The sequence below is a fragment of the Mustela erminea genome, chromosome 10 (assembly GCF_009829155.1).
Source record: "Mustela erminea isolate mMusErm1 chromosome 10, mMusErm1.Pri, whole genome shotgun sequence".
Lineage (NCBI taxonomy): Eukaryota > Metazoa > Chordata > Mammalia > Carnivora > Mustelidae > Mustela > Mustela erminea.
In genome coordinates this window covers 16765261-16792181 of record NC_045623.1, presented here as the reverse complement: position 1 = coordinate 16792181, position 26921 = coordinate 16765261, and the positions used below count along the sequence as shown (strand labels likewise).

Below are 26921 nucleotides of genomic sequence, written 5' to 3'. Positions count from 1 at the left end.
AATAAATAAATAAATAAAACCTTTTAAAAAATGACTTTAAAAAAAATGAAGAAAGCATTCTACACATTACCTTGAAACCCAGGTTACAGTAGCTTTTGGCCAGTTTGGTGGTGTTTTCTTCACCTCTTCTTTTTTTCAGTCTTCGCAATACCAGTCCCTGCCAGTCTCCAAGCCCCCCCCCCCCCATAACAGGTCAGCAGCACACTAAAGGGGAGGAGCTACTTCCCAGGATCGCTGCCCTGGCAGCCCAGAGACCAACAGTGCTGCTCTCCTGGGGACCAGAGAGGACCCTGATCACTCTGTTGTGTGCCATGTGAGCTCTATGTCCAACAGGATGGCTGGTGGACCCAAGAAATGTTGGTCTTTGATTGGATTCAGTCTTATCTGTCTTAAAATGGTGAGTTCACATTTCGACCTACCTGCAATTATTTACGGGAAAAAAAAAAAAAAGACATTTATTACCTTTTTCTTTTTCTTGAGAGACTGCGAGTGGGAGATAGAAAACAAAATACCTTTGGACCATAGGAAGATTTTACATGTTTGCATGTTTGAAATTTAATGCGGTTTCCTAAAGAAAGAAAGCAAGATTATCCTTATATTTTAAGAACAAAGATTTCTGTAAAATCTGTCAGCAGCTACTGACTCAGTTCAATAGGCAGATCCAGGGAGAAAAATGAAATAGTAATATGATCTGCCTCCAGCCTCTAAATTCTATTTAGGATTCCTTTGTGGTAGATTTGAGTTCAGGAAATTATTTGTGCAAATAAATACTCTGTATGGATTCAAATATTGCTCACATTATGTATTAAAATGTTGTGATAAATTTATTACTGCTCTGATCTATGTTTTATGTTTCCCCAAATGGTATTTTTCTTCATGGTTCTAATTTTTATAAACTTTCCTTTTCAGGTTGCTTCAGCAAAAACAGGTAAGATTTTTTGAAACGCATTTCTCTCCCCGTATTTTATGTTAATTTCCATTGTTAATTCTTGAACTACCCTGAAATAGAAAAGCTATACCAGCAAAAATATTCAACATCTTCTGAGCACCCACACTGTGAGTCTAGCTGGTAAGACAAATACATGAATCAAACCTACAAGTTCTCGTAAGATATTCCTACTGAGTACTGAGATGGATGGAAGGTCATATAGTCATGGATTTTCTCAAATACGTGTAGCCACCAGTAAAATACTATGATGATTATCAATCTAGTCAAAGAAATAGTTTTAAGCATAAATAGTATAGAATCTAATTTATATATTTTTTCCTATTTGTCTTCTGAAAAATTAGAGGAGAAAATTAGAAATTTTTTGAGGAAAAGTTCAAGACTCTTTACTGTAAAAAGAAAGGATTTTACACTTCTAATAGTGCATCCTTCAAACACAGAAAATGATAACTCAGAGCTAGAAAAAAAGGCTTTCTTTTAAAAAGATTGTATCTTTTTTCCTGAATAAAAGACTGGAGGCAAAGAAAGTATATCTAGAAAACTTGCCTAGCTCCTCCATTCTAGAAATCTAAGTCCCCTGAAAAGAAATGTATATTCAATGAGATTTTGATTATCTGGAGGTCCCATGTAATATTGATTATATCATCAAAAATGTCTCATGGCAATTCAACTAAAATGAGAACAATTATTATTTTGTCTGTATCATAGGAAAGGAAATACAAATAAGGCAGCTTAAAATTTGGTTTTTTTGTTTTTTTTTTTTTTAAGAGAAAAACTTTTTAGAGACACCTGGTGGCTCAGTGGATTAAGCCTCTACCTTTAGCTCAGTCATAATCTTGGGGTCCTGGGATCAAGCCCTACATTGGGCTCTTTGCTCAGCGGAGAGCCTGCTTCCCCCTCTCTCTCTGCCTGCCTCTCTCTGCCTACTTGTGATCCCTCTCTCTGTGTCAAATAAATACATAAAATCTTAAAAAATAAAATCCCATTTATTTGGGGCATCTGGGTGGCTTAGGGGGTTAAGCCTCTGCCTTCAGCTCAGGTTATGATTTCAGGGTCCTGGGATTGAGGCCCACATTAGGCTCTCTGCTTGGGAGGGAGCCTGCTTTCCCCTCTCTCTCTGCCTGCTTCTCTGCCTAAAAAAAATTTTTTTTAATTTTAAAGTAATCTCTACACCTAATGTGAACCTTGAACTCACAACCCCAAGGTCAGATGCCCCCCAAAATCAGGCACATTAAAATAAATAAATAAATAAATAAAATATTAAAATTTGGCATAGTTATGTATGACTGACCCCTAACATCTATGCATGTGTAGTAAGTTCTCAAAATCATCTCATGCTTTATTTTTATTTACTTACCTCATACTAGAGAAGCCTTTAGGAAGGCCTATGAAGCAATGAAAAGGACTGGTTGGCCGGATCCAAAGTAACTTTTTAAGGAAGTGGCCTTTAGGGGGACAAAATCTAGTTCTCTGCCTCTTAGAATGTCCCAGGACACAAGGGACACACTGAGCTCTCAGAGCAGATCCCGTTTTTGAGAGAAAGAATGGGGAAGGCTTAGATGATGCTGTTAATTGATTCAACCTGGCTTTCCAATAAATGGAATGTATTTTATTGACATTGTAAAGGAGGTTTCCTTCTGGATACGTGCATTATGGTTCTCTTTGGGCTCTGGAGTAGGCTCTGTATCTTTGTCTGGCCGAAAGGGCTACCAAGCTAATTTAGACCTCCTTGAGTTGGTAGAATGTACAGATGCTGAGAAGCAAAGGGTTTCACTCTTCACTGATCAGAGTGATTGCTTGCAAATCTGGAGAATAAAGTTACCTCTTTCATCAAAGCAGTAAGTGGGCCAAACAGAGAACTCAGAAAGACGGAAGAATTGCTTCTAACTTCCAGAGCCTTACCCATACTGCTCGGGCTTCTCATCTCTTTAATGGAAACATAGTACAGAGGTCTTGACCTCTCACTGCTGCTACTGCTCAGATCCTGCCTAGAACCACAGGCAATCTGTCTCTCCTGTGCTTACCCCAGACCCTCCCCAGATTTTCACCTTCCCTGGCATGTCCTATACCATGTGGTCCGCTCTTCCAAACCCAAAACTTACTTGTCTTGGTACACACACACACATGTACTAACCCTCCCCACCTTTCGAAGTGCCCTTGCACACACTTTTACTTAATCATTACAATAATCCTAAAATGTAGATATTTCACCTTTTTTAATATTTTGCATTTCAAAGTAAATCCTAAGATGTAGATAGTATTAATATTCTGCATGGTCAAGGGAGAAAACAGAGGCTAGAGGTTAAATGACTTGTACATGCTCCCATGCAAAAGGAAATGGCAGAGGGGCGCCTGGGTGGCTCAGTCCTTAAGCGTCTGCCTTCGGCTCAGGTTGTGATCCTAGGGTCCTGGGATCAAGCCCCGCATGGGGCTCCCTGCTCTATGGGAAGGTTGCTTCTCCCTCTCCCTCTGCCCCTGTTTGTGTTACCTCTTTCACTGTGTCTCTCTGTCAAATTAAAAGAGAGAGAGAGAGAGAGAAGTAAATGATAGAGCCAGGGCTCCAAGCCAGAGTTCCTGGATCCAAATTCTGGGCCGCTTCCACCTGTGTTTCAACCTGCTGACACTGGCTTCCTGTGTTACGGCTCTTGAGCAAAGGTGCCTCTCCCAGCTCACTTCAAACGGGCAAGTTTTGTGGCATCTTCAGGCCCCTTGGTGGGCCCGTGAGGAGATAATCTGTGTCGTGCTATCCTTTCAGAGGCCTCTCAAACCCTCTGTGAATCCACTGTCAGGCCTTGTCTTTCTATGGCTTGTTTGGTTGTCATTTTTCCAGGAAGTTAGTCCACTCCAGCGTGAAGCACTAACTAACACAGAAGATAAGATAAACCACGGGGACAAAGGAAAAAGGAGTTGAGAGATCTCACCAAGTTAGTTAGAGGAAAAAAGGCCGATAACACAGGACAAGTAAGTGGGAGCAGAAAAGGGATGAATGTGTGGGAGAGATAGAAGTGGGGGACCTTGCTGGGGCTTTTTAAAAATTTTAATATATTTTAAAATATTTATTTGTTTACTTTGGAGAGAGAGAGCGCACACGCGACAGGGAGGGGAAAAGGGAGAGATCATTTTAAGCAGACTCAGCACGGAACTGGACACACGGTTGGATCCCCTGACCCTGAGATCATGACCTGAGCTAAAACCAAGAATCCGATGCTTAACTGACTGTGCCACCCAGGCAGCCCTTGCTGGGGCTTTCTATCCTGTAGTGGGGGAGAGGGAACATGGATGCTTTCTGCAGAGTCACCTTCTGTTGGCAAATGCCTAAGATGCGCAGGTCTGCAACTTTTCCCCAGCATATATAACTTTCATAGTTCTCTTTTGATGGCAAAGGAGTCCTGGGTGATGTTCAAGGAATGTCTGGCCAGTGCACAGTGGAGACTTTGTTCGATCTTGCAGCCTGGTTATTTCTGAGTTGCTGCCAAAGCCAACTCTCTGGAGTATTGGTGCAAAAAGAGAAGGTTGTCTGTGTCATGCCCATAGGGATTCGGCTGGTAGGGTCTGCTGAGGGGAGGGAGTTGATACTGGTAAATCACACATGTGGTCTGTATTTACTTTTTCTCCTCTTTGCCCTATAGTTTAGTTTGGAATTTGGTGTGTAGGGATTTTACCCAGCAGATGCAGCATCATTGAAGAGAAAAGGCTAAGTGCCCGTTCCAAACTTAAAACCAGCTATTTTTTATACGACCTTTCTTTCCACTTGGACCTCCTATACACGGGGCATGTTCTGTGTCTATGGACTTTTGCAATTTAGTACATCTTGTCACCATGCCTGTATCTCCTACCCCTTCCCCAAAGTGTAGGAATGCCTTCTATACACTCCTAACATAAACATTCGTATCCCTCAGACAGACCATGGCCTGGCCCTGATGAGGAGGGACCATGGTATCTCATTCTTAAGCCAGAACAGACGTTTTGATGGAGAAGGGGAGAATAAAGTTTATTTTTATTTTATATGGAAGAATCTAAAAATGATTCTATTTTGATATCGTGGAAGTATAATCGAGCTATCCTAAAGCAACTCAATTCTTTCTCTTCTATTTAGTTTAAAAACCCTGTGGGAAATGTGCAAGTACATGAGATGGAGACAGAGCCCCTGCAGAGGTGGGACCCTTACCATCAGGCCAAGGCAGTGGAGCATAGGTGAGGGGAAGGGAGGGAAGACCAGTGGTGGCAGAGCAGGCCCAGGAATTCACAGAGTGCCAAACCAGAAATAGAAGCCTCGAGAATAAAGCCCCTCGGTGACTCTCTCCTTTCTCTTGGAGTTCTTTCCCACAATCATGCCCCACTCTTTTTTTTTTTTTTTAAATAGTCTCTGTGCCCAATGCGGGGCTCAAACTCACAACCCCAAGATCAAGGGTCATGTGCTCCACCGACTGAGCCAGCCAGGAGCCCCACTCTTTTAGCCCAACTCTGATTTAACTCTTCTAGAAGTTCAAAAAGTACAAAATATCCTAGAGGCAACTGGGAAAATTTTGTTTGAAATCCTGTTCCTGAATGACAGGTTTGAGATTTTTGTCTCTCTTCTGGAGAATAGCTCTGCCTTTCTTTTTCTCTGTTTTGTCTTGATCTTGAAGGGCAGGGGTGTCTGGCTGACTCAGTCGGTAGAACATGGGCCTCTTGATCTCAGGGTTGTGAGTTCGAGCCCCACATTGGGTGTAGAGATTATTTTAAAACAAAATCTAAAAATAAATAAAAATTTAAAACCTATCTTTTTTATTTTTTTTAATTTTTTTTTAAGATTTTATTTATTTATTTGACAGAGATCACAAGTAGGCAGAGAGGCAGACAGAGAGGCAGGCAGAGAGAGAGAGAGAGAGAGGAGGAATCAGGCTCCCCACTGAGCAGAGAGCCCGATGCGGGGCTCGATCCCAGGACCCTGAGATCATGGCCTGAGCCGAAGGCAGAGTAAAACCTATCTTTTTTTAAAAAGGATTTATTTATTTACTCATTTAGAGGGAGAGATAGAGAGAGTGCAAGCAGAGGGAGGGGCAGAAAGAGAAAGAGAATCTCAAGCAATCTCCTGGCTGAGCACAGAGCCTGATGTGGGGCTCAATCCCAGGACCCTGAGATCATGACCTGAGCCAGAACCAAGAGTTGGTCACTTAACTGTGCCACCTAAGCGCCCCTAAAATAAAATATTTTTTAAAAAAAGAAAAGAAAATGAGGGCAAAGTTTATGTCTAAAGGATGACATGGAAATGACTTCGTCTGAGAAGTAAAATGATGAAAGAAGTCATCTTCATAGGTATCCTAGCTAATGTACAACTTCAAAATCTCTTCCAACAGGAGCCTGGGTGGCTCAGTTGGTTAGGCATCTGACTCTTGATTTCCACTCAGGTCACAATCTCAGGGTTGTGAGATGGAGCCCTGTGTAGGACTCAGCTGAGTGTGGAGTCTTCTTGAGATTCTCTCGTTCCCTCTACTTCCCACCCTCCCCCACTCATGCATGCTCTCTCTCCCCCTTTCTCTAAAATAAACAAATACATAAATACATAAAATCTTCAAAATCTTTTTCAGCTCCTGAAATACCCACTATCGATCAGGCCTATTCAAAAATCAGCAACAGTATCACTGTGGAATGGGCCACAGTGCCGGGGGCCACCAGTTACCTCCTCACAGCTGAAGATGGAGACACTGTCATTGAAACCATGGTGGCCAATTCCCCAGGCACTGTGACAGGCCTGAAGGCTGCAACCTTGTACCAAATCACCATCAGATCCATCAGTGCCACTGGGAGAAGCCAACCATCACCTCCGAAGCAGGCAAAGACAGGTAGCTGGATGGTTCTTCTCTGTTGAGCTCTCATGACCTAATCACTTATATGGAAGCTTCAAGTACATGGTATAATTTAGTGTCACGTGAGTGCCTACGATTTGGGGCCCATAGGTGACAGCCACCAGATGGTGTTTTTGGCAATTCAGATATCTGTGGGGGAGGTGGTATTTAAATTCCAGATGCTTTGGAAAAGAAAACCCATTTCTGGGCATCTTTAAGAACATCCCTGCTTTTAAATCTCTGAAAAAGGGATTTCTGTTTTTAATCTTGGTTATCTGTAAAGACTGTGCTAAATAAAGAACACATAAAAGGGATTTTGCTACATTTTGTCTTACTTAAAATAAAAACACTTAGAGTTTGTCATCAGCGTGACTTAAACTGAGTTGGTAAAGTTGTACCTAGGCATCTAAAATGTTGTGTGCACATTATAATATTTCAAACCATCATTTCCTCCATTGAGTTATTCTGTAATTACAAGGATGTTTTCTATAATTTCTTACAAAACTCCAGTTGAAACTAATGCCTAATACTAGAGTTTCTCTGTTCCCCATTCCTCTGCCAAGTCATTTATGATTAATACACATGTAGATAACCATTATTGAATGGAACTGTGCTGTAAATCCTTCAAAGCAAATAATTATTTCATAATATGGAAGACCAACTTCAAATTACTTATTCCTAAATTTGAATTATCCTCCACTGCAAATGCATGTGTTTTTGTCTTTGTAGTGCTGGCTGCACCCATTCTAGAAGTAAGCTCTCCAAGTCCAGACTCCATCCTTGTGCAGTGGGAAGCTGTATATATGGCAATTGCATTCTCTGTGTCCATCATGCGAGCGAATGGTTTGGGGAGAATATGGAAAGAGAATACCACAAACACCTCCTTGACATTCAGCAGTTTAGAAGCTGGGACTCTCTACACCATAAAGGCCTATGCATGGAATGCTAATGGTACCCCTGGGGATGACTCCACCTGCAATCAGAGAACAAGTAAGGACTTCCAGCTCAGCCCCCAGCAATCCCCCTCTTGGTGAATGAGAGGGGCTCTGCATTGTAGCCATCAGTAGTGGTGTTAAATGATAAGTACAGAGCAGCTGGCAGCAGATATTTAAGTTTATTATGAGTTTATTTATAGTGCCTTGACTGTTCCTCCTTGGTAGTTTAAATGCTGACTGCGTGTATAAACATGCCGCTCAGAATACACAGAGTGTGACTTCTTCCTCCCTGAGAGCTAGCTTACTTTCAAGCGTGCACAGTTGGTCTCCCACAGCAAGAGATGGCCTGTGGATAGGTTTACCAGTCTCCCATACCCTTCCTAGGTTCAGACCGACAGCATACACAAAAAGAATTGGGACAAACAGGAATTCATTTATTCAGTACACACTTAGTGAGTGTGTTGTAACTTTGAGTGGGCATTGTTCTAGAAACCCAGCAGCAAACTAAACAAAGTTCCTGCTGTTACGGTACTTAATGCTGGGCTGCGAATCAGAGTTTCAGATATATTCCTCAAAACCTCACCCTTCACAGTCAATGGCAGTCTCCCTGGAAGTGTACGCCTGTGCCCAGACTTCCTCTTTTTATTATTTTATTTTTTTAGGAAGCCCTTCATGATTTCGCGTGTCATCCTTGTGCGGGGATCATGCTAAGCCATAACATGCCAGTTCTGGTGTGTGTGATGCTGAAATGAGCACGAAAGTAACCGTCTTTGTAAGAACACCACTTATATTGGACGGGGCCCATCCTCCTGACCTCATCTTCACTGATTGCATCTGCTATGACCCCGTTTTCAAATAAGATGACAGTTGGAGGCCCTAGGGATTAGGACTTCAACATAGGAGTTTTGAGGGGACTCAGGTCAGCCCCTGACAGCTCCCCAGTACTCTATTCGTTTTTCCTGCCTCTCTCATGCCCCACAAGGGAAGGGCTGGTTGTCCTAAAATACTGTAGGCAACCCTTACTATGTTCAGGCCTAGAATTATCTCAGAGCAGATCTGTGACTTCAGCTAAGCTAACTATGAAACAGGGCAAGGGTCCTTTGAAGATGGCCTATAAGCGGAACATGGCAGGTGCCTGCCTTACAGAGCAAGAGTTGAGTCTGTTTCCTCCAACGGGGCCTTCCCTGGGTCCAGAAGGTGCTGCATATGCTATGCAAGGAGGTCTCTGATGCCTGCCAGGTGGCCCTCATTATAGCACGGATTCTGGACAACTGAGACCAATTTCTCTCCTCCCAGCCAAAGATGATACTCCTCAAGTTTTTTCAAGAGGCTAACCCTGAAAAAAGAGAAGGCATATTTCTGAGAATGTAGAGGGAAGTATTTGGGGAGACACTAAAATGACTGCCTTAATGTGTGACCATCACACTTGATACGTTCCTTCCTTCCCTTTGATTTAGAATGGAACGAAAGACTTGTCTTCTAGAAACAGTTATAATCTAAAAGCTCTTACAGAAAAAGTCTTAGCAGGTGTCAAAAGTAAAAAAGGGAGGGGTTGGCTCAGTCGGTAGAGCATATGACTCTTGATCTTGAGATTATAAATTCAAACCACAAATTGGGTGTAAAGACTAATCTATAATCAGTTAACTGGCCAACTCTTGATTTCTGCTCAGGTCGTGATCTCAGGGTCATGGGAGAGAACTTGCATCAGGCTCCATTCTCAGCAGGGATCTCCCTTTGCCCCTCCCTGCACTTGTGCTCTTTCTCTCTCTCTCTGAAAGAACTAAATAAATCTTTAAAAAATAAATAAATAATGACAAGTAAAGAAGGGATGTTGTTGAAGCCCAATTCGTTCACCCACATCAACCAATAATAGAATATTGGACCTACCACTTAATAATAACATGCCTACATGGCCTTTTTGGCCTTCACATTTATAATTTCATTTAATTATCCAGTCACTTGTTGTGCCGAATGAATGAATCATTCATTCAAAATATGCTTCTTTACCACCTATTTGTGCTAGGGTCTGATCTTATTAGATCCATTTTGCAGATGATAAAAAAATTAAATAATAGACTAAATACCATGGCTAAGGTCACATAACTAGTCATGAGTTTGCACAGTCAATGCAGATGTGTTACTCTAAATCCTAATGTCATGCTCTAAACATTAGCAATTCTCCTACTGTCATGGTGCCTCATCCTCTGAGCTCTGCAATGCTGTTAAGCCAAATCTTATTTGGGTTCTTGAGGCTACTGCACAATCGTAATTATTTCTCAAAAATCTAGGTCCTCGGGCTCCTGCCAACATTCAAGTCTCTTTTGACAGTGGAGCTCTGAGAGCCTCTGTTTCATGGACCCCGACGGAAGGAGCTTTCAACTACACCGTGATGGCTTTGAGTGACTCTTCGGAGCTGATCTGTCATACAAGTCTCAGTGCCTGTACCATCTCCTCACTCCAGTGTGGCACTGAGTACCTCATTTCAGTTTTAGCGAGTAATGATGCTGGTTCTAGCAAATCAACTTCTGCGGAGGCCCTTAAAACTGGTACGTAAACAACAGTGAGATCACTGTGGGGCTGGCGACCCAGGGCGACTGCCAGAAGGGAAACAAAGAATCACCTGATGATGTTCCAGAACACTCTGGAAGCAGTGAACATGAAAGCCTGGTCTAAATGAAAGCATTGAATTGGACATTCTAATGATTTTTAATAATGTGATAGGGACACCAGATAGCAGGCACTGGAAACAGCACTTCTTTGAAAATTGGTAGGAGTCCTGGCTCCTATTCTAGTCTATCACTAATTAATTTCCTTTATCCTTCGAAAACTCATACAAATTCTAAGATCCAGTTGGAGTGATCCACAGCTCTAACTGTGTGGTATGGATAACAGCCTCTTCCTACCCTATGCTTCACAGACCTAGACCTTGTGGGACCTATTTTGGGGGGGAGGGGCAGGGAGCTATTTTTTTAAGATAAAGATGGGTGGTCTATAATTCTTAGTTTGTGTTTCCCATTTTCATCTTACCAGAGAATAAAGATTTACCTATGTGGAGGTTTACTCCTCAATTTAGAAACATCTGTATGTTTTGGTGATGGGAACTAGCATTTAGTGAAGACCTACTATGTACCAGGCACTATCAATAAATTATATTATTTAATTTTCATGACATCTCAATGAGGTGGGCTCTATTAGCTCCTTTTTTAGGCAGAATAATTTTAGGTCTGAAAAATGAACTATTTTTCCAAAGGCATACCAGTAATAAGTGCTAGAGCTAGGATTCAAGCCCAGGATTATGGAATGTTAGTCCTCTAAGCCAAAGAAAATGTAGATAATCACAGTAATGTTCACTTTACCCAACAGTCAGAGCTGTATCACTCTGAGTGTAAAAGGCTTCTGAACAGAGAGGAAAAGAGCCATCCCCAAGCTGATGCACTGAATTTCGCAGGGAAAAAGTACAGCCAGGTCCTCAGATCCAGTTTCTTATGGTTCTGTTAAACTATAGTCATGGATAGCATACCTGGTGACTTGACTTCTCTTTTGACAGCTCTAATTTACTCTGGATGGCACATTAGAAATTGTTATGGATGGGGTCTGGAGAGCTGAGGGTGAAGGAAGAGATAAGAATACGCTTTCTTTTATTTTTTTTATTTTTTTAAAGGTTTTTATTTATTTGACAGAGAGAGAGACACAGTGAGAGAGAGAGAACACGAGCAGGGGGGAGTGGGAGAGAAAGAAGCAGGCTTCCCGCTGAGCAGAGACCCTTATGTGGGGCTCGATTCCAGGACCCTGAGAAGACAACTGGCCTAACAACTTAACAACTGAGCCATCCCAGGCACCCCTAAGAATACATTTTCAAAAGCACAGCAGATCAAGTCAGTCATTTCATGAGGGAAAGAACCATGTAGTGTTCCCCAATCTTGAATGCACATTAAGAGAAACTGGGGAGTTTAAAAAAAAAAAAAAATCCACCCAAGACCAGTGAAATTGGAGCTGCTGGGAATGGAGTCTGGGTATGACTAGTTTGTAAATCTCCTAAGTTAATTCTAAAGCATGGCTGGGGTAAAGCGCCATGGAAGGAATCCTGCACATTGATGGTGGGGAGACACCACCGTGCCTTGGGTTAAAAACAGTCAGTCAGGATCGTGGGAACGGCCCACACTGATCAATAGAAGAACTATATTTAGAAAGTGCTATGTGTTTCCTGGGTTCCCGGATTGTGAAGTATATTTTAGGAAGATTGTCACTAGAGATGGCCAAGATTTTAAAAGCATAGAACTCGAAAGAATAAGCTTCATTTGAATTCCTTCCTTCACGCAATGCTGATCCTGGCATTGTCTTCACATGCAAACGGGGAAAGTATTAACCAAGAGGATCCGTGTCTGCTTCTGACATGGTCTAGCATGTACTGTGTGAGATAAGTTTTATAACACGTGAGAACGTCTCGTTGCTGTGCTCATGCTATTTGATTTATTCCTTGTATTCCAGACAGTTGCAAAGATGCAAAGAAAATCTCCTGCAGGACTCTCATAGCTGTTCATTATGTACCATTTTCTAGTTGCTTGTGCCCCCGGAAGAGTGACCATCCAAGAAGATCCTCCAGGCCATCTGTCTGTGGCTTGGTCCAATGTAGATCTGGGCGATTACTACGTGGTCTTTGTGAAGAGTGATGATGGCTTGGAAGTTCACTGCAACACCTCCCTCACCCAGTGCAATTTCTTATCTGAATGTGGCTTCACTTACTTTATCAGTGTTTTTGCCTATAACAAGGCAGGGCAGAGTCCTCTGGGCGATGTGTTCAATTACACCACAGGTAAGTACCCTTGATGCTTGTAAAGGGAGTGCTGAGGTCACTAAAGTCAGCAGCTGCATAGATCAACTGTTGCACTAATTGACCTACATAGACCACCCGGGAGGCATTCGAGGGCCAAGAATAGAAAGAGAATCTCTCCTCTCTCACATTCTTTCCAGATCAGGAAATTTTGGCTTCCTGGACTCAAGCTTGACTGGAATGAAAGACTTAGGAGTGAAAAGAGAACAAAGAAAATAGTCATTCCCACTTGCTTTGAAAAATTAAAACCTCCACCAAGATCTACTCAGTGTTCAGCACTTTGCACAGGGTGCTGAAGGGGAAGCAGTCCTCCCGTCTCAAGGTTCATTCTTTCCCCAAGACCCAAAACCAGGGACGCAATTGCAAAGGCATGGTGTGGAAGGCTCTGTAGCACGGCTCCTATGTTTAAGGTCTAACTTGACCACTGACTCACTTGCAAAATGAAGATAATGACATATACCTTGTTAGCTTCTTAGTATCCTCCACTGCAAAATGGGACACGCAGTGAGAGCATGAATATGAAAAGGTCTTCATATATGCTGAAGCACAATGCACAGTATTTTCATTAGCATCCTTATTACTGTTATTCTCCTCTACTAGGCTTGGATCTTCTTGCTTTATTTACCTCTTGATCCTTAATGCTTATCACAGTATGATTAGCCTAAAGAGAGGCTTGATTTTTGAAGAATGAATGGAGTGAGTGACTTGAAATCAATTAACCATGCTGACAAATAAGAACACTATAATATCATTATGTAAATAACACTACTAGCAGGGTTACAATAAATTTTACCAAGATGAAGGACTCAAATAATTGGTACTTTTGGAATATGGAGTAGTAAAGGGCTACCAATCAAGTCCCAAGAGCATAGAAGGGTCTTCCAAAAGGAGTGACCTTAACCTGGATATTGAAGGATGGATGGAATGTAGGTGTGGCAAGGTCATCCCGGAGAAAATCCAAGCTAAATTAGACATCTGTCAGAATCTGTCCATGACATAATGTAGGGTCTCTTCTAAGATCTGCTAATACAATGGTGCTCCCCCCTCCTTCAGCCCTCGGTTTCATCTGGTTAGTGTCAGAAGACTGATAGGATCAGTCTTTAGACTAGCTATGATTTTTCTCATGCAGAAGAGGGAAACAGCACTCCAAGTATAGAGTTAGCAGTCTTTGAGGCATAGGGAAATGAGAGCATATGTGGGGTGGGGAATTGAGAAGACTGGTGTGAGGGCGCCTGGGTGGCTCAGACCATGATCCTGGGGTCCTAGGATTGAGACTAACATCTTGCTCCCCACTCAGCGGAGAATCTGCTTCTCCCTCTCCTTCTACCCCTCCTCCTTGCTCATGCTGTCTCGCTCTCTCTCTCTTAAATAAATAAAACATTTTTTTAAAATTTTAAGGTCTTTAATTTCAATTATAATCTATAAATGGAGATTAGTTTGGATTGTATGACAGAGGAGACAATAAAACTCAAATAAATAAAATCATTTTTAAAAAAAAGAAAGAAAAGGGAGAAGACTGGTGCGGCAGGTGTTGGGGAGGCATAGTTCATGTGGACTGGATGCAGCTTGCAATGACCTTGGACATCACATGCATAGGGGAATTATCCTCTCTGTAGTGGGTGTTAGGCCAAGATCAGAGCTGGACAGACCTGTAGGAGATTCTCTCTCTCTCTCTCTCTCTCTATTTTTTTTTTTTTTTTGAGAGAGAGGGAGGGGAGGGACAGAGGAGGGAGAGGGAGAGAGAGAATCTTAAGCAGGCTCCACACGCAGCCAGGACCCTAGTGCCGGCTAGGTCATGACCTGAGCTGAAATCAAAAGTCAGAAGTGTAACTGACTGAGCCCCCAGGCGCCCCATGGAGATTCTTGCAGCAGTTTAGGAGAGCGGTGGCAAAGCCTCTGGGCATAGGGAGGTCAGGTCCCTTTGACATTATTGCTCCTTTACTGACCTGCATTCTCTCTCCGCTCCTGCTTTCAGCCCCCTGTTGTCCTACTGACATCAACCCTGTGTTGGTGTCCAGTGACAGAGTAGAGATCGTCTGGTCTCCTGTCCGTGGTGCCGAACTTTACGAAACCAAGGCTGTAGACGGGTTCACTGTGGTTGAGTGCAATGACACTGCTCCTGCTTGCACCCTCTCAGCTCTAGAGTGTGACACCAAGTACAACGTCACAGTGTACTCCTTCAGTGAAGCCCGGGGCAGCAATATGTCCTGTACTTCCCGATTGATAACCACAGGTATGGTGCAGCTATGACTTCCTTCACTGACCTTGGAACAGTTCACCCCAGCTATGCCCCTCGGGATGGGCATTCAGTAAGAACCGTAAAACAACTCTGTGGGGACCAGTAGAGGCCCTGTCTGAATACAGAGAGGCTGAAGAGAAGGTAGAACAGTGGAAGTGGGAAGAAAAAGAACACAAAAAAGGAGGTCATGGGAAGAGTGAAAGGTTTCCCCAGTGATGACGTCAGCCATTCGGTTCCTCTGACTTTTGGGGGGCTTGCTTGTATTCACACCATGAAGGTTAAGCCCACAAATATTTGTCTTTCTTTCTCTCACTCTCTCTTTTGAGAGAGAGAGAGAGAGAGTTGCAGTGAGGAGGAGCAGAAGGAAAGGGAGAGAGAGTCTTAAGTAGGCTCCACACCTAGTTCGGAGCTTGAGGTGGGGCTGAATCTCAGAATCCTGAGATCATGACCTGAGCTGAAATCAAGATTTGGATGCAGGGCACCTGGGTGGCTCAGTAAGTTAAGGATCTGCCTTCAGCTCAGGTTGTGATCTCAGGGTCCTGGGATCAGGAACCCCACTTGTCCAGGGGTCTGCTTCTCCCTCTCCCTCTCCCTTTCTCCTTCACCCCCCACCCCGCTTGTGCTCTCTCTCAAATAAATAAATAAATACTTCTAAAAAAAGAGCTGGATTCTTAACCGACTGAGCCACCCAGGTGCCCCAAGACCCCAAATGTTTGTCTTAATAATTTTTGCTTACAGAGTTCAAAATGCCTCTTGGGCACCTGGGTGGCTCAGTCGGTTAAACATCTATCTTCCACTTAGGTCATGATCCTAGGTCCCTGGGACCAGGATTAAGTCCACTGCGCTCCCTGCTTCTTCCTCTGCCCCGCCCCCCAACTCGTGTGCTCGCACACGCTCTCTCTCTCAAAAATAAATAAAGAAAATATTTTTAAGAAATATTTTCCAGTGAGCCCAACACTATAGGAACCTAAGACTATGCTTCCCTACAAAGCCTCTATGAATCTGGTCTACGTGCTTGGTCTGGTTGAAAGTACTGATGATCTCACTTGGGGGAAAGATCAGTTTTAGACCAAATGGCACACCTGCTATTTTTGACTCACACTGTTTCAGTGAATAATCTAAACTCTCTTAGCTCCTTGCAGTCCCGAGATTAAAAATGTTTCAAAGGATGCATTCTCCACAATTAACGTGCACTGGCGATCCACTAACAACGATGCCACATACACAGTGACCGCCCAGGGGGAGACGGGGTTGTTCTGGTGCAGCAGCACGGGACAGTCCTGCGCCATGGTGGGCTTGCCCTGTGGCTCGGTGTTCTCCATCACTGCGGTAGCCGAAACCCAGGCCGGGCGGAGCCTGCCCAGCTACAGTGTGCCCCTTGAAACAGGTAGGCAGCAACCACCAGCCTGAACGCTGACTTCGGTGTGATCCTTAGATATGGTTATGAGTTGTGAACATTCTCATCTGATCTACCCCGCATGTGATAGAAACACATTAAACTCATAAACAGCCTGAGTCTTAGAAAATAAACCTTGCAATCCTGGGACACGGTTTCTGTAAAAATAACATCGGAAGACTCTAATATAGTCCCACGCTAACATCCAAGGAGGAATAGATGGGCTTTGCAAAACATGGATTTGAATTTCTATTCCTCTGTGACATCATCTCCCAAAACAACGAACAAGTGGCCAAATAGGCTGGTTTATTTTTTATTTCTTTGGCTCAGCCCTTTCACGTCTTTCTATCTATAATACTTTTCTGAGTTTCAGTTTTCTAATTGGTAAGAAGGGGATCATGAATTCCTTTGGAGGGGCAGCGGGGTGTGAATGTTAATGCTGCAAGCACTTAGCACGGGGCCTGATACATAGTCAGGACTTGATAAGAGAATGCTGTTCCTACTTCATAGCGCAGGGCGTGAGGCAAATTCAGCAAATTACTTAAAGCCTTTGGACATTATTTTCTCTCATGTACAATGGATAGCACTCTAGACTGTAAAAGTTGAAATGTAAAAAGCAGCAGAACAGAGATGATGTCCAATACTCAAGAAGATTCTAGATATCTTAGATCCTGAATCATGGGCCCCTAAGAATTGAGAATTGCTGTGCTCTTCTTCGGTGGCTAAAAATATTACAAGTTTTTATATCAATTATGCACTATGAAATGCATGAAAAAAGCAAAATACATTTAATTGTAGAGGCTATGAAATGTTATATTGAGAGAAGAGATGAATGAAGTCATTGCTTTGAAATTTGCAACTGACATTGCTAAGGTTGTGCAACAACAAAGGATTTTTCCTTGTTCTGGAAAAAATTGGAACTCACGTTACCTACAGCTAGTTAGTGCTCCATGTTCTTGAGGAAAGCACCTTCTAGGTACACTTGATGTTAAAAAGCATATCAGAGGAATGAGATTTTCCTTAACAAAAGGAGATTTTGATTAACAATGCAAGGTTTTGAGAAATTTAGGATATTGAATGAAATACAGACAAAATACCATTCTTGGTCATTTTCCACAATAAATACCCAATTCTTTCTCTTTTTCCCCACCTAAGTGCCATGCTGTCCAGCTGGTCTGACAGTAACTCAGGTCACACAGTCAGTCATCAACGTGAGCTGGACTATTGGGACCGGGGCCCAAACCTATGTGACAGTTCTAGAGTCACACACCGGACAGTCGAAGTGTCTCACCCATCAAACCCAGTGCCTCCTAGGATGCATCTCCTGTGGCGTCAATTACACGGTGGCGTTACAAGCGATTAGTGCCACGGGGCTGATGGCGGACTGCACCTACCAAAGTTATTCCTCCAGTGAGTGACTTCTAAACTCCAGCTCTGTGGTGATTGTGAATCCAGTCACATGCCCCTCCTTCTCATCTAAAAAGATGCTGCCCCTCCATCTAGCTAGCATTATCTGTTCAGATTACTTTCTAAAATGTTTACATTTTTCCTCTTGACTTAGAGCCTCAGTGCTTCAGAGGCTCCTGTTGGTGGCTGGTGAATTGATGCCCTTGGTAACGCGGTGCAGGTATCCTTTTCCCGAAGGGAGGACAGACAGCACAGAGTAACTCAGTCTGGCAGAGTTTTCAGAAAGCATCAAGGACACACACTCTGGCTTGAATTCTTTCTTCCCATTATATTATGCTATTACCTCTCTCTTCTAAACCATGCCAACCCCCTCTCTGGTTTCTTATTTCAACAGGCTGAAAGAACACTGTCTACTGACAGTTTTGGATCTTGTTCTTTGGTCTTCAAAGACCAAACCATTAGGGAATAGCAGAGGAAGGTAGAAGTGGTACAGGGTTGGCAAATAAAATTCTCTTGTAGGATTCTAGTCCACTGCAGTGGCTGCTTGGAGCCCTGTTTGGGGAAAGGTAAGGGAGAGGGAGAGGGAACGGGAAGGAAACGGAAGGAAGGGGAAGGAAAGGAAAAAGAAAAAAAAAGAGGAAAGGAAACGAAAAAGGAAAGGAAAGGAAACAAAACTCCTGAAAACACCTTTTTAGTGAGAAGGAGTACAGTGATCAGTTAGTTGTATCTGCCCCCAGGGTATGGGATGGGAGAGCTGAAATACAAATTCGCCACCCCAAGGACAGTAGAAAGATTCAACCAGGAGCCTAAAGACACGGCTTCTTATAAGCTGTGTTGCCTTATCTTCCCTGATTCTGTTTCCTTGGCGGTAAGGGAAACAGAAATAACTATAACGTGGAAGCATTTATAACATGCTATATACCTGTAAGCTGTTTCATACTTTCTTTGGATCCATTGTTGTCCATTAGATTTTGCTGCTTAACTTCTAACCCTGATATCCAGTTCCGGGAATATGGCCCATTGCTTACATTTCACGTGTAAAAAACTTCTTTTTTTTTTTTTTTTTTTTTTTAAAAAAAAGGAAAGACTAAATCCAACAAATCTGATTATCTGTAACTGAATTTTTTAATCATTATACAACATTTTTATCTTAGTTACAGAGTTACCCTGACTGAGTACTGCCTGACACAGAATGTGTGGCCTGCTCAAGGCATTTAGAAAAGAAAAAAAGAAGGACCTTGTAAACTAGCACGGATGCAGTGTGGATGGGCAAAGCCTGGTCACTGCTGTGTAAGTGACCGCCTCCCAGGCGTTGTGCTGCTCAGTCAGCAAAGCAGGTCTTTTCAATTAAAGCAGAATGCAGTTAACTTAAATTCAATCCCATTAAAATCATATAGAACCAGGGCATTATGAAAGCTCTTGACAAAGATCCTGTACATTTGACTCACACAGTTTGAGATACAATACATATCTGCCCAGTGGGGAGTTTGGACTCACCATTGTTCTCTATTAAAAATTCATGGCCCATGTCACCAGTACACATGGATTTCTAATCATGGAAAGAACCTGAGTACCCCTTCAAAGAATGCTCTAATCATGTATTATTTAGGTTACTTATATTGTTTCCCCAGAGTAATAAGGGGCACGTTTATCTGATGGTGGAGTAATTTGTGTCGGTTTGTTTTTATCCTTCAGGTGCCTGCTGTCCTTTGGGAGTGAAATTATACAGGCTGGGCCCGAATGGCATTCGGATCCACTGGCAAGCCCCCAGGGGCTCTGCAAATTACAGCACTGACCTCTACGGTTCCAAAGGCATTTTCACATGCGCCCCAAGCGCTGGCCTCAGTTTTTGTGATGTCACCAAGATACCCTGTGGGGATGTATATACCGTGATGGTCTCCCCAATTGCTGAGACAGGACTGAAGCTTACTTTCTGCCCCAAAAAAATATATTCAGGTAGAGCAAGTTACAACCCTTTGTTTAAAAGTAATGCTGAACTCAATCTGTGAATTAAGACTCAGAGCAATCCCACTTATATGCTATGTAGGAAAGTCAAAAAGGTGTGAAATGTATACTTCCTGCCGGTGAATTCTGGCTACGGGGACCTCAAGCTTCTTTGGAATTGTGGTGCTTTCTTATCATATGATTCGGAGACACTCCTCTCTTCGCTGTGCCTTTCTTTTTCAGAAAAAGGACCAGATGCTTGCTGTTTAAATAGTAAAGCAGATTTTAAATGCTCTTCTGCTTTGAGACTTGGGAATAGGGTTTTCACATAGTCTCAGAGATAATGGAAGATACCTTGAAATGTTGGAAATTAAGAGACCTGAATCTTTGCACAAGATCAGACTTATGACTGAGGAGAGGTTGAAGGATCAGGGAGAAAATAAATTTGTAAATCATAAGCTAGGTTTGGAAATACGAGTGGGCATGCAGTCTGTGATCACAAAACAAGACTGTCAGCAGCTCCGTCTCACCAGACCTAGCAGAGAAACACTAGCAATTTTCTTGCCCTGTATTCCAGCACCTTCTGCTACTTTGCCAAGGGCACAGTCATATATTTTTCACATATTTCTAAAAAAAATTTTTTAAGAAAAGAGAGGATAAGGCCCTAGAATTTTATAGGTGATCACAGGATGAGGAATAAATACCCTCAGAAACCTTTACTGATAACCAGAATCTAGAATTCCCAGTTAGGTATAGGTGACAAGAAGACTCAAATGGCTCCTGGACAGAACCAGGCCAGTTCCTCTCATCGGTGTTCTTGCTGCCCTTGTCTGTCATGCTCTGATTCCTTGTTTTTTCATTATCTTGTCCACAGGACAATCTGGCCCAGAGTACTGCCCTATGGGAAGGGACAGGAATAGGTTCTTGGGGTGAGGATCAGCTCTTCAGGGAAAAAAAGACTTCCACTCAGTAACAGTGCTTCATCATATCTGCATCACGTTTTACAGTTTATCAAGTGTTTTCACATTCAGTATCTCATTGAATGCTCAAAATAACTCTGAGTTAGGTTCAACAGATTTTATTATCTTCGATTTATAAGTGAAAAAAGCAGAGCTTCCAGACTCCCACATCTCTACCTATAACCCTTCTCTTCTTCTAACCCTAAAATTCATATTCATATACCTCTACCTGGAGGTGCCCCAGGCATTTCAACTCCTCGGGCCAAAGGGAACTCCTGATCTTCTCCTGCAATTTCTAATCTTCCTCCAGGCATCCTTGTTTCGGGTATGGGAGTCAGTTTCCTTTTCCCTCACCCTCCCTATCTCAGTGGTCTCCAAGTCCTGGACTGTTCATTTCATGATGGTTTGTTTGTTGTTGTTGTTTTTTAACTTTTCAAGTAATCTCTGTACCAAAATGGGGTTTGAACTCACAACCCCAAACTCAAGAGGTTGCATGCTCTTCTGGCTAAGCCAGCCAAGTACCCCTCATGATGGTTTTTATTTTTTAAAATGATTTTTAAAATTTATTGGAGAGTAAGAGAGCACACTTGCAGGGGGAGGGGCAGAGGGAGAAGTAGACTCCCTGCTGGGCAGGGAGCCTGATGTGGGGCTCAATCCTGGGACCCCAGGGTCATGACCTGAGCCAAAGTCAGCCACTAGACCCACTGAGCCACTCAGGCACCCCTCATGATGGTTTGTTTTTGTGTGTGTGTGTGTGTGTGTGTGTGTGTGTGTGTTTAAAGATTTTATTTATCTATTTGTCAGACAGAGATCACAAGTAGGCAGAGAGGCAGGCAAAGAGAGGAGGGGAAGCAGGCTCCCTGCTGAGCAGAGAGCCCGATGCGGGGCTTGATCCCAGGACCCTCGGATCATGACCTGAGCTGAAAGCAGAGGCTTTAACCCACTGAGCCACCCAGGCGCCCCCCCCATGATGGTTTTAAAATCCAACTTCTCTTCTCTCTCTTATACCTACTGCTGTATGATAGGCCCTCACCACTTTTTCCCTACAATACGGCACCAATCTTGTCTTCCTGAGCTGATGCCATCCTCTATACAATTACCAGAGTTGTCATTCCAGGACACTGATCCAATTGTGTTTCTTTAATGCTTTGAAGTCCTCAAAGTGTTCCATTGCCCAATAAGATAAAAGTCAGTACTTTGAGCATGACTTTCAAGGCTCCTCCTAGTTTGTCCATAGTTGGTCTTCCTACACCTACATTGTGCAATAGTATTTAATGCAAGCCATATATGAAAAGATTTAAATTCTCTAGGAGCTACATTAAAAAATTAAAAATAAGAGTGCCTGGGTTGCTCAGCTGGTTAAGTGTCTGCCTTTGGCTCAGGTCATGATCATTTACACACACCTACCCTCACCACACACTTACTCCATGCCATATCATGCTTCTGAGCTGATACAGTACTCTTCTCTTCTGGAATTTCACCTCCACCAAGGGAACTCCACCAGCCACTGTGAAGTCTTCTCCAATTTCTAGAGGCTGATTTAGTTTTCTTGCTCCCTCTTTTATGACCCCTATATCACCTGAAACTTTACCACACCATATGACTGTGAGTTGAAAATGTGTTATATTCCCTAACGAATGGTCATCTCTGGACTCTCGACACGTAGCACATAACTATCACCCAATATATTTTAAATTTTAAAAATTACTGAATTAGTGAGTTTCTGTGTTTGCCTATGATCCTACAGCCAGTATGTTAGCCACCAGAAGTCCTCATTGGCTAGAGCTCTGATACCCTCTGGTGGGATGCCATCTAAAGGCTGCAGTCATTCTACTTTAGTAAGGATTGGGCGCCTAGACTCAAGTTAGGGAATGCACTTTTGCTCCATCTCTGTGGTAAAAACCAGGAAGGTTTTTTCTGAGGGAAACTTTTTGGTTTTGTTTTTTGGGTTTCATTTTTTTCAATATCAGTGATATTGATCAGTGCCTTCCTTTGATAATTAGGACAATACTGTAAATGATACTAATGACTAATATTTATTGAGCGTATGTGCCCAGCACTATCCTAAGGGCTTTGCATATACTAACTCAATTGGTCCCTGTAACACCTTTATGAGGTTGGTGTTCTAATTCTTATCACTTTACAGATAAACTAAAACAGAAAAGTGAAGTGACTTGCCCAAGGTCCTACTGCTAGTAGCTGTCTCCCCTTATCACTCAAGCTGGTTCTTATTCATTCTTTAGTTGACTAGCCCATTATTCTTTCTTTTTTTTTTTTAATTTTATTTATTTATTTGACAGACAGAGTTCACAAGTAGGCAGAGAGGCAGGTAGAAAGAAAGGGGGAAGCAGGCTCCCTGCTGAGCAGAGAGCCGGATGTGGGGCCCGATCTCAAGACCCTGAGATCATGACCTGAGCCAAAGGCAGAGGCTTTAACCCACTGAGCTACCCAGGTGCCCCTAGCCCATTATTCTTTAAGTTATATCTTCACTATCTTTTTTTTTAATGTCTTCACTATCTTGAATATATCAGTTAATATATTTTAAATGCTTTTGTTGTTATTCATTACAGTAACCTGCTCTGGAAGTACACTTGGAATGGGTAAGTCATTTTTCTCATGGATAAAACAAAATATTTTTGTTGCTCTTTTGGGTGTCATAATGAAGTAGGGATCAAAGCTGACTCTTTCTGTGATGTGAGAGGTTCTTGGCTTCCCCTCCCACAACCTTTTCTGCCTTGTTAGAATGCCTCCCCTCAGATTCCACCAGTTGAGACAAATTCCTTTGCATTCGGAAATCTTTTCATCCTCCTAGGGTCCCACAGGAAAATGGAAATAGGGTTCAGTAGAGGTAGCAGCTTCATCCTTCACTTCTGAGACTGGTTCCCAGCCCTGCTGGACAGTGAGTCACCTCGAGAACTTAAAAGTAATTGATGCCTGGGCTTTATCCCCACAAAAGCTGATTTAATTAGTCTGGGATAAGTCTGGGCATTGGTATTTTTCAAAGCTCCTTAGGTGATTCTAAAGCAGAGCCAAGCCCAAGAATTACAGCTTTCAAGCAGACCTTCTCAGACTTTATGTTGCCTACAAATCCCCTGGGGCCTAGTTAAACCAGGTTCTGATTTGGTGTGTGTGGGAGGATCTGAGACTTTGCACTTTAATAAGGTCCAGGTGATGCCAGTGACATCAACACTGCATGTCTGACCATGCCTGTAGCAGCCAGGTGTTAGAGGGAATCTGCTAACAGCCCACAAAAGCCCAATACACCTGCTTCCAGTTTGCAAGGGTGGATATGCCCAGTGGAGGAAACTCGGGGTGCTAAAGGGAAGTTGGACAAAGGATAACCCTTACCACCTGCTTGGCAGTGCTCAGGACTGATCTTAGCTAGGAGACTACTAGCTGCACATGGAGGCTGCTCTTGGAATGGCTGCAGGGATGACCACAGAGCTGTGAGTGCTGACGAGTAGCACGGGTCGCTTCACAAGGACTCGTTGCCATGCCTTCTAGGCACCTGCCTGGTTCGGGGCTTTGGGAAAACCCCCAGGAAATACTATCAACTCCAAACTACAGACGGGGTAGACACACACACACAGGCACTTGCCCAGTCAGACATAGCTGACCTCAGAGGGTAGGAGTGAAAATGAAGTCTTCCTATCAGCAAACTCCCCAGAAGAGCCTCCCAGTTTGGACCGGCTCCCCATCCAACATTTCCTTCCACTGGCAGGAACTGGGTGTGGAGTTTCTTTCCACTGCCTGTTCTATTTCCCCTCCTGATCCGTTGCTTCTCAGAGGACAGCAGGACACATGCTTTCCATTTCTTGTCCACCACAGGTCTGAAATAAGCAGAAGCCCCATTCATTTTTAAAAGGTTTTTGTTTCCAGCAACTATTGGGAAGCCAGCCTAGCTGATTAAAAACAAACTAAGGAAAATTCTAAATTATAAAACACTACTTTAAAAAACTCCCAGAGGACTTATGACTGCCAGCCCTGGTCTTCAGTGAAAAATGTACACAGGCCTGGGTCTGCATTTTTGGAAACTATGTCCAGTATTAGAACAGTATTCAACCAGGTTTCCCCTGAGCCCCAGAGGGGTAAGAGAAGTGACTTGAGTGTCCCTGGGAGGAGGTGAGTGGTGTGTTATGGAGGCCATCCCTAAGATTTTGTTAAAGACCGAGTTGAAAGTCTTTAAAAAAAAAAAAAATGCTTGAAACCATCACTCATAGACCTTGCTACTCATCAGCATCACCAGGAAGCTTGCTCAAAATGTATAGTCTCAGGGAACATCTGGCTGGCTCAGTCAGTAGAGCATGTGACTCTTAACCTCAGGGGTTGTGAATTCAAGCCCCACCTTGGGTGTAGAGATTAGTTTAAAAAAAAATCTTCTGAAAGAATGTTTTATAAATGAACAATCCTAGGCCCCACTCTAATTTATTAAATCCTCGTTTGATTCATATGCATTTTCAAATTTGAGAAACACTGCTTAGGTATTAATTCTCAAACTTTGATGTATATCAGAATCTCCTGGAGAGCTAATAAGGAATGTAGAGGGGTGCCTGGCTCGGTTGTTAGAGCATGTGACTCTCGATCTTGGGGTCCTAAGTTTGAGCCCCATGCTGGGTGTAGAGATTACTTTTTAAAATGTAGATGCCCAGGCCTGTAGAGGTGGGATAGGGTCTGGGTCTCTGTATTTCTTTCAGGTTCCCAGTGATATTGATACTCTGGGGTTTGAACAGTACCACTCTAGATCATTACTCTTCCCTTCCTCTGTCCCTCTGGGCTGCCCCTAACCCTCACTTCTCCATGCTTTATCAAGGTTGACCCTAACTCTTTAAGTACATCCTGCAAGATTCTCAGAAATAAGAGTAAGCCAGATCATTTGAGAGTTTCCACATCATATGGAATTCATTATATCTAGGGAAGAATTCAAAACTGTTGTCTCCAGCTTCAGCATTTCTCCTCTGTATACATGGGATTGATCCAATTAGGTCTCTGGGTGACATGGGGCCCCCAGATACAGCAAGGAAAGTCTTGGGAATCTCATTGGTCTAAGACTTTTTTTTTTCCTTGAAAGATTTTATTTATTTATTTGACAGAGAGAGAGAGCCAGAGAGGGAACACAAGCAGGTGGAGAGGCAGAGAGAGAAGCAAACTCTCTACTGAGCAGGAAGCCCCATCTGGGCTCAGGCCCAGGGTCCTGGGATCATGACCTGAGCCGAAGGCAGACGCTTAATGACTGAGCCACCCAGGCACCTCTGGTCTAAGACTTTTGATCTTCCTTGTCTCCTGGACTATCCTAAAGCTTTTCAACAGCATGAATGGATTAAGAAAGATCTGGGTTCAAATCTCTCTGCTATCACTTACGCTTACATGAGGTGCTTCAACCCTCCCTCAGCCTAGGTTTCCTGAAAATTGAAATAATCAACTCATCAATGTTATGAGGATTAAATGAGAGGTAAACTGTGGAACACAATGACAGGCCCATAGAAAGCACTTAGTAAATGGTATTTATTATTAATTCGGATCCATTTAAACTCATCTCATGCTCTACTATGTGCCACTTATTAACCTTTTAGTTTGCTACTTCTAACTAACATACTTGCATTGTAACTTCAGTCCTCATAATACCCTAACTCAGTGGATCTCAAAGCCTGGTCCCAGGGCCAACAGCATGAACGACATCTGGGAACCTCTTAGAAATGCAGTTTGTGGGGCTCCACCATAGACCTGATGAGTGGTGAGTCAGAAATTCTAGGCCTAGGGTCCGGCAACCTTTGTTTTAACAAAGCCCTCTGAGTGATGCTGAGGCATGTTAAAGTTTGAGAACCACAGCCCTAAATCAAAGATGCTACTATGATCCTGGAAATTTGATTCGGGTTGGAAGAGAAGGGGAAAACCATCTATCTGAGGCAAGGGTGCTCTAACAGGAGGTAGCCTGACATCACTCCATAGAGGCATTCTTTGTCTTCAACATCCAGCCTCACCTGTACTTTCAGGGGAATTTTCCTCCCCAAAACTCCCTCAGCAGTTAAATGGGTTTATAATGTTGTCCCGACACAGCCCCCTGGTTCAGTAAAACATGAGAGCTGGCTGAGAACATAGCAACTTGGCCTGTGGTAGAGAAGAAAGTTCTTTGTCCTGAGTGGGCAGTCTGAGCTCTGAGAGTCTGTGGGTGGGGTCATTTCCTAAAGCAACCTGGTGAGTTGGAACCTACTTCTCAGTTTCTTCTAGCCATTTGAACAGTTCAGATTGTCTTGATTTCCTGTTTCCTTGCCACGAAGTGCTACAAAAATAGCAATTCAAATCAAAACACTAAGCTAACTTTCAGAGATATTTGGGGGCTTTTTAGTTTAAGAAAATGTCTGTGTATTTAATGTATCTGTGGCTTCTTCCCTTCCTTGCCCTTTCAGTGATTTACAGAGGGAAAAGAAATGCAGAATGA

General features: G+C 43.0%; 1 protein-coding gene across 1 annotated transcript; it reads left to right on the top strand.

Moving 5' to 3' along the window:
• Positions 1-327: 327 nt before the first annotated feature.
• On the top strand, positions 328-26921 carry FNDC7 (fibronectin type III domain containing 7). The gene is made up of 12 exons (XM_032303038.1): positions 328-397; positions 910-928; positions 6517-6771; positions 7504-7764; positions 9998-10255; positions 12268-12522; positions 14516-14773; positions 15912-16166; positions 17331-17585; positions 19278-19538; positions 23056-23085; positions 26890-26921. The coding sequence occupies exons 1-12, from the start codon at positions 335-337 to the stop codon at positions 26919-26921; spliced, it is 2202 nt and encodes a 733-aa protein (XP_032158929.1). The 5' UTR covers positions 328-334.

What these genes read in the sequence shown, in the direction of transcription:
- FNDC7 (XM_032303038.1), top strand. Translation starts at nt 335, where the DNA reads ATGGCTGGTGGACCCAAGAAATGTTGGTCTTTGATTGGATTCAGTCTT. An exon ending in CTACCAAAGTTATTCCTCCA is followed by an intron (nt 17,586 to 19,277) that starts GTGAGTGACTTC and finishes TTTATCCTTCAG; the next exon opens with GTGCCTGCTGTCCTTTGGGA. An exon ending in CCCCAAAAAAATATATTCAG is followed by an intron (nt 19,539 to 23,055) that starts GTAGAGCAAGTT and finishes TATTCATTACAG; the next exon opens with TAACCTGCTCTGGAAGTACA.